General features: G+C 40.4%; 1 protein-coding gene across 1 annotated transcript; it reads left to right on the top strand.

Moving 5' to 3' along the window:
* The first annotated feature begins 2,361 nt into the window (after nucleotides 1-2,361).
* Nucleotides 2,362-3,800, top strand: LOC149097417 (uncharacterized). Its single transcript, XM_089280370.1, has 2 exons — nucleotides 2,362-2,723; nucleotides 2,919-3,800. The coding sequence occupies exons 1-2, from the start codon at nucleotides 2,689-2,691 to the stop codon at nucleotides 3,292-3,294; spliced, it is 411 nt and encodes a 136-aa protein (XP_089136496.1). The 5' UTR covers nucleotides 2,362-2,688; the 3' UTR covers nucleotides 3,295-3,800.
* Nucleotides 3,801-8,241: the final 4,441 nt, after the last annotated feature.

Raw genomic sequence — 8,241 nt, 5'->3', positions numbered from 1 at the left:
GGCCAAAATACCGATCCCAAACCGCCTGTACCAGGTCTTTGACCTGGTGGGAAAATCTTTTCTATACTACAAACCTGGGAAAAACTAGTGCACTAAATGCAAAGTCGAGGCGGACAAAAAATTCAAGGCGCACGGAAAATACATACCGCGGAAAACAAAGACCTGCAACAAGCAGAAAGTAGAACAATTTTTAACTCTTATTTCTGTTAGCTCTCGTTGTACAGGCTAAAACATAAACAAATACATAAATAACGAGGAAAATGTCATTTATAGGATGTCGATGACCCACGAAAAGAACAATGTCATGAAAATATTTTGGCCGCCTTTTAGTTGATCCGTTGCTCGCACATGCGCAGACGTTTGACCGCTGTGTTGGTGGTTAGAGGCTGTACAGGATGATCATAAGCGGAAGTTATGTGTAATTTAAGCATACTAGCAGCTAAGAGCAATAAATAGTACTTATTTGGAATATTATTTTGAAGGTTACTCCATTTTGGGGTAGTCCATTTGGGTAGTCCATGGACTGGGGGTCAGTGTTTTGTCCATCACCTTTTCTGAGAGTGTCGAGAATCGGAAGACAGTCACGAAAAATCGATTTTTCTTTTATTTCGCCAAAACGTACCTCTGGGTGAACTTATTCATGGCAAAGTAGTTTAAAGTTTCAACGATTTATTTTACGGCCAAAATTTAAGAAAGTTCGAAATTTGCATATAATGGCGGTTTTCGCGGCTTAAAATGTTCACAATTTTACGCTTATTTACGAAAACAGCGGGGGCGTAAAAACGATCGTATGAAAACAAAACTTGGCAAAAATATTATTTCATTCTTATACTTTAAAATCGTGTAATAAGTTTCTTGAAGTTTTGTTTGTACCTTTTAACGAAGGGTATTTGTACAGCCGCCATTTGTGTCTCTTGACAAGTAACAAATAAAGGCCAACTTTGACTAGTATAAATGGCCTCTGGTATATATCATTTGGTCAAAATATCTACATTTTAGGAAACCTTGCTTATTGTTTTTTTCACCCAAAAAGTTATAGCTCTGGGAATTAAAATGTTCTCCGTCAGCAAAATAAAATGTTACGGCATGTAAGCGAGTTCAATTTTATGCATATCACAAGGTTATTCTTTGGAAGTCAACGGTTTAAAACAGGAAACAACGACTCACCGTTACTTAAGTTCCTTCTGCTGCTATAAAAACGATTTTAACTTCCCAGTGTCCTTGTGAGCTGTTCTGTAAAATATTTCCAGTAAAACAGCGAGCATAAACGGCCATAAAATTCGACAAGGTCGACAATGTTTATATTTGAGATGATTCACTGAGTGGCACACACAGTCCTGGCCGTTTTCATCGTCTTGCTCAGTCGAGAGTCCTTTAAAAGCCGAGAATATACGCTTCAAACCGTAGTAAGTTAGTTTTTCATATCCATATGCCTCATGTCGACTCAGGAGTAATTGTTTTGTTTACTACTTTCTCTACCACTTTCCCGTGCTAATTTGTATAAGATTTCCTTCTCCTAATTTTCTTGTGGAAGAATTTTTCCGTAATTAGTCACACCCCCTTTTAAAAATCAAATGGTCAGCAACTTCGACTGCAAGTACAGGTAAATAAATCCGCACAAATTAAAGAAAATAATCATAAGAGGCATTCATATAAGTAATTTTTTAAGTAATCATTTAAGAGGCCCTGCGCCTAAGAAACGACCGATGATTTCCGGCTAAAAAATAAAATCGGCCGATTTTTATCTCCCAAGTAGATGTTTTTTCCGTCTTATAGCAGCAAAATCAGGCCGAAAATAAGCCCCCGCAAAAAACGATTCAGAAATCACTATCGCAACGCAAATTAATGAGAAAACTACACAGCGTTGAAGAAAAAGGCCTTTTAATGCAATATCAATCGATAAACATCGAAAGACTGCCGACGCGAATAAAAAATAAAGTTTCAAATATTGCATACTAAATTAGATGGAGCGTTGGAGCTGATTTTAAAATAATTATTTCTCAAAAGTCCAACGCTTTTAAAAGCAATCACAGTGATGAATCAGACATTGGAGGGATATACATCACGTTTCTGGAAAAACATTTTTCGGTCAAAGTATATTGACCTTGTACAAAGCGTTCAAAGTTACCGTGTTTACCGTTATCCTGCTACTTCGGCGAAACACTTCTCTTTTGCCAATACGGCCGTGGATAGCGTGGTAAACGCTACTTTAAACCTTGCTAGGAATTCAAAGACCATCCTAAGAAGAGAAAGGAAGATGAAAAATACGCAGAAAAAGAAAATAACTCGAAATTACCATCTGCTAACGAAAGTTGAATCTGGAAAATGTCGTCGCGTGACAGCGGCCATTGACGTCATTAGAGACCTTAAGCAAACACTGGAGGCGGCGAGGTGGACGCCAACCGGAAGTAAAATTTCCCGCTCTCGACTTAATTAGCATAAGCACGTGGAGTGTTGCCCGCGTCTTCCAACAGTGGCGGCGGCGAGAAAGGTAGGTTTGGCCGCCTCGAGAGACGGTCGCTTTATTTTCCCATTTGTAGCACCTAAAATACACAGAAACTCTTTTATAAAGTTAAAAAATGTTTTTTGACACCTCTCTTTGTATTTTTTTTTTGCAAATATTTGATATTTCGTTTGCTTTACAGCGAAAATCTCACTTCACATTGGAGGTGTGAGTGAAGAAGAAAGATGGCAAGCGAAGGAGAGAAAAGCAAAAGAAATGGGTGAGTTTCCTGGATTCACATTGTTCGGAGTGATGTTCACGTCTTGTAGACTTTAAAGCTTTAGATTGCAAGTACTTGCTGGTACAAAATGCTATTTTGTTCTTCCAATTTGTCTCCAGAACTTTGGAATATTTCCGAAAGGTGAATCGATAGACAGGACCTGTTTTTAATAAGCTTTTGTTTTCTCTCTGCTAGCTCGATCATGGAATGGACAGAAGCACACGATTTGATCCTAGCGAAAGAAGTCAGAGCTTCAGAACCATGGATCCTCAAACCAAGGACTGTAGATCGAAGAAAAGTATGGAATGCCATCACGGATCGTCTGAATGACGAAACCTCCGTGAAGTTTCAGGTGAAGCGGAAAAACGTAAAGGAACATTTCAAACTACTACTGGACAAATTCAAGGCGAAACTGAGTGGAGTTGACATCGAAGATAGCGAGATGGATATTCTGATGGAAGAAATATCAGGAAAATGGGAGGAGGCAGAGGCCAGTGACCTTGGTTGCACTAGTAAAGAAAAGGCTGATTCAGTCTTCGTAAGGAAAGTAAAGATTTTTCGACGTGTGTAGATCCCTCAGCAACAGAAATTCATCCTCGTCTATGATGTCCTCAAAGCATGCAACAGCTAGAAGGTCTCGGACTTCTCGAAAAGTTGCCATTATGCTCGTAAAATCCACGAACAAAGTCAAATTGGACCACTGAAAACGAAAGCAAAACAGCCGTTGCTCGCCGCCGCTTCTACGAAAGCTTAATATTCTAATTTCGCGCCAAGAGGAGGCGGTCTCAACCCAACTCCCGCGCGGCCATCGCCGCCTCCACCTAACCGCCTCAAGTGTTTGCTTAAGGTCTCTATTTGTCTAAACAGCGACGGAATCCAAACGAATGCACAAATAGGAAAACAACTTTTTCCCAGCCGGGAAACGTTCAGTGGAACAATGTTATGTTATTTTTCACAAATGATGGTGACTCAAAAAGAAAAACTTCCCCAACCGCCACACCGTTTTGGCCGCAGCGTGATCTGAGCTATGGAGTCACGAATGGACGCTTCTGGCCAGCGGTCTATTGAGGCCGAAAATACCTCGACATTTGCTCGATCAAGTTCTTTTGATCGATTTTCACCTTTAAAACGCGAGTTTTAATAAAAATAAATACTATTACTGTCTAAAACTGGTTCCGTTTAATTTGATATTTTAATTTGTTACGTAGCATTAAAGGAGCATTACAAATGACTACGATCCCTAGCCGCTAACCGCCCGAAGGACATTGCAGACTCGTTTTCCCACGCTCTTGCGACATGACGTGACAAATGACGTCAATGGCCGCTGTCACGCGACGACATTTTCCAGATTCAACTTTCGTTAGCAGATGGTAATTTCGAGTTATTTTCTTTTTCTGCGTATTTTTCATCTTCCTTTCTCTTTAAATGCTACGTCCTTCTACTTAGCATGGTGATTGAATGCCTAGCAAGGTTTAAAGTAGCGTTTACCACGCTATCCACGGCCGTATTGGCAAAAGAGAAGCGTTTCCCCGAAGTAGTAAGATAACGGTAAACAAGGTAACTTTGAACGCTTTGTACAAGGTCAATATACTTTGGCCGAAAAATGTTTTTCCAGAAACGCGATGTATATCCCTCCAATGTCTGATTCATCACTGTGATTGCTTTCAAAAGCGTTGGACTTTCGAGAAATAATTATTTTAAAATCAGCTCCAACGCTCCATCTAATTTAGTATGCAATATTTGAAACTTCATTTTTTTATTCGCTTCGGCAATTTTTCAATGTTTATCGAATGATATTGCATTAAAAGGCCTTTTTCTTCAACGCTGTGTAGTTTTCTCATTATTTTGCGTTGCGATAGTGATTTCTGAATCGTTTTTTGCGGGGGCTTATTTTCGGCCTGATTTTGCTGCTATAAGACGGAAAAAGTTTGCGGCTCGATATTTTTGATTTAAAGCGAAACTGAAACAAAAGAAATTCGTTTTTAAATAGTATTTGGTAACATCTACTTGGGAGATAAAAATCGGTCGATTTTATTTTTTAGCCGGAAATCATCGGTCGTTTCTTAGGCGCAGGGCCTCTTAATTTGTAATTTCCTTTTCTAGATCCGCCGATACGCGGAAAATAAGTTTAAAAATAAAATTCATCAATGAGATTCTCTGAAGCACGTGAACAAAGGCGCCGCTCTCTGCTCGATGATAAATACGAGATAAACAAATCGTTTTCTTCCAATGTCAAAACTAAACGCCGCCATTTTGATCAAGAATATCCTAGGCGTTTCAAACCGCGCCCTGTTAACAGAGAGAAATTTCATTCAATCTCGTGCCAAGGCCTTGCCGGCTAAGAGGAGCAAAAAGGGCTATGGCGACGAGAATGGGCGAATTTGTGATTGCAGATGTTTCTTTTATTTGTCGGGATTAATCTACAGAATAAATTCGGCAACAGATGGAGATTTCAGTGGAACGGTAATATCTTATGCCTTTGGCTTTGACTCTGATCTTTAGTACCATTTGGCTATGTCGTCATTTCGCAATTTCGTGTTTTAAACACGCCCACGTCAGAAGGCTGTTTTGGCCGTGCCAAGATGGCCGTCAATTTTGGGCTCAACCAGCCAACTTCGAACGGCTGAAAAAGCAGTTTTCGCTTACCGTACACGAAAAAAAAGTGGGCAGTGTTTCCAAGTAAGGTTCAAACTTTACTTAGATACGAAAATTTCGTTTCAGTGGCATTAGCGTTGTTATATTAAAATAATAGTCAATCCGCGACATCAGATGTCCTTCTTGTCTGGAATCGAACCCTCGGGAAACTGAGACAGCTGACACTTCAGACAAGGAATTAGTTATTTACATTCGATCCTAGCTGGCAAAAAATTCGCTCTTCTCCCGCAAAGGCTTCTCTGAGTTTTGACGAGATTCTAGCTCTGAGTTCTGTACTAAAGCTTAAGAAGAATCGAAGAATCTTCACAGTATGTGTTCTATTAATAACAAAAAGAAAGAACAGCTGCTGCACAGGGGACCCGAACGCTAAATCAGCAGTAAAACTGAATGAACTGTGATTTACCTGTGTTGTGTGTTCCTGTGTCTTTTTGAGTCGTTAAAAGCAGGGATTTGGATGAAGCGAAGGCGGGTTACACTAAGCAGCGACGTTTTTGAGACGCGGACGGCAACCGGAAGAGGAATAGGATCAAGTGGAAAGTTTTCGTGTTTGTATTTTAAACCAAACTGTGCTGACCAAAACGTTGCAGTGAACACCTGGAACGAGAACTTTCACTGACTTCCGGTAAGCGTCTGCGTCTCAAAAGCGTCGCTGTTTAAGTTCGCTACCTTCAAATTCCTTCTAAACGACTCAAAAAGACGACTCAAAACGACACGGGAACACAGGTAAATAACAGTACATTTAGTTTTACTGCTGATATAGTGTTCGGGTCCCATGTGCAGTAGCTGTTTTTTCTTTTTGCGTTCGACGAAGTGGAACGCAAACCTAATTTTGACCTGTGGCTTTCCAGAGTTGGCTTTCCAGAGTTGGCTTTCCAGAGTTGGTTTTCCTGTGCACGGTTCTAGGCCGAAAACACCACATTCCTGTAAGGACACCAAAATGGCCGCCCCGCTTGATTTTTGCAGGGGCATGTCACGGCCAGTAAACTGGTACCGTTTAATGCTAAGACATGTGATAAGACATGTGGCGAACATGTGAGTATGTGAGCAGGTCATGTGAGCTCGTCTTTCCGATGGATCTTTCTTTGACTTAATTCTTTCCATTTAGTCGCCGTACGGTTCGCTATTATGTGCTCTCAGCGTTAGATTTTGGCGAATTTTTAACGCTTCGACGGTAGCATTTATCGAGATCTGAGGAAATTGTCCTTGTCTATTAACACGACTTAGCTTTGGGATGATAACCGTGGGAACAGCTACATTTTCATTGCATTTGTTAATTAGTTCCAGTCGCGACAGATAGCTCAGTCTCTATCCGGTCGAAATTTTATTGTTTGGAATCGGTGGAAAAGTACTCTGAAGGCAAGATCCATAAGACTACTTTATTCATCAGGGGAAATAGTCAAATTAGTCGCACGGAGTTTGTTTACGATAAACGACCACGCGAAACGTGCACGCAATTGCAAATTCCAACTTAGAATAATGTACGTAATTTAAATATTCTATGAAACTTGAGAGTCTACAGAAACTGGCGGCGTCACACAACGTATCAACGAATCGTGGCCTTTTCACTAGCATGGACTTTGACACTATGCATACATGTATCTAACTGTAAAACCTCGGTTGCTGCTGAAAAAAATTGATTTTACCAATAGACAAAGGTTAAAAGTCAGCTAGTGAAATCATTTATTTACGGTATATATATATTAAAGTGAGAGTGTCGAACGCACTCTCATAATCTCTGATTACTGCTAGTAGTTATTAATAGAACACATACTGTGAAGGATATCTCGTCTGCCGCGCTCCGATTACGTCTCAAATTTCCATTATTGTCGTTAACTATTAACTTTCATCGGGGGAGAGAAATAATTACTAAGCCGCAGACGAGATAATGTAACCGCCTTCGCTTCATTCAAATCCCTTCTAAACGACTCAAAAAGACACAGGAACACAGCTAAATAACAGTACATGATATAGTGTTCGGGTCCCCTGTGGCTACTGCAAATGACAAGTCACGGAGTCCGCCACAGAATTAGGGTGCGTTCTCGGGGGGGGAGGGGGGGAAGGGGGGGTTCCCAGAAAAGTTGGGTGGGGCTGTGGGGTCCGCTTCTCAAAATCCTTACCCTATTCATGACCAAAATCTGCGATATTCCCTACCCTATTTATGACCTGACCAAATATTCGATACCCTATTTATGACCTGACCATTAAATCAAAATCCTGTTTCAGACCTGCGTTATAATAAGTTCCCTAGTTCAGACCAATGTTAAATTACCGTAAACATAATTTGTGAAGGGCTTTTGTTAATTTGATTATGATGAGAAAGTGGCTTCTTCTTAAAAACATACCCATATCAAGGCTAGAGTGCAAAAATCATAAAATGTTTAAGCAAGCAACCGGAACGATGATCCTGCTGGTATACGTTGGATCAATAGTGATCTAATCGGCTTTACATATAAAAATGAAGAATACAAAAGCAAAAACCGATCGCAACACAACGTAGGATGATTTTTTGAAGATATAGTACACCTTCAAAAAATCATCCTACGTTGTGTCGGTTTTTGCTTTTGTATTCTTCAAAAACCATACTCTATTTATGACCAAAATGGCCAAAATAGGCTAAAAGCGATACTCTATTTATGACAAAAACGGCTGAAAAACTATACCCTTGAGGGCCGCACATACCTATATAGCTCATATAAGGAAGTACCCCCCCCCCCGGGGGGTGCGTTCCTTTGGGGTGATCTGGATCAGGATCAGTGATCCAAGATCTGTCTGGATCATGCATGGTGCATCAAAGGAACCGATGAATCCACTCTGGAGATGGATTCATCGGTTCCTTTGATGCACCATGATCAAGACAGATCTT

This window comes from Orbicella faveolata, unplaced genomic scaffold, assembly GCF_042242905.1.
Source record: "Orbicella faveolata isolate gen_17 unplaced genomic scaffold, um_ofav_v1 contig_47, whole genome shotgun sequence".
NCBI lineage: Eukaryota > Metazoa > Cnidaria > Anthozoa > Scleractinia > Merulinidae > Orbicella > Orbicella faveolata.
This window is presented reverse-complemented; position numbering and strand designations above follow the sequence as displayed.

Excerpts from the sequence above, each read along its gene's own strand:
- LOC149097417 (XM_089280370.1), top strand. The coding sequence starts at position 2,689 with ATGGCAAGCGAAGGAGAGAAAAGCAAAAGAAATGG. Across the intron at positions 2,724-2,918 it reads GAGAAAAGCAAAAGAAATGG|CTCGATCATGGAATGGACAG; the intron begins GTGAGTTTCCTG and ends TCTCTCTGCTAG.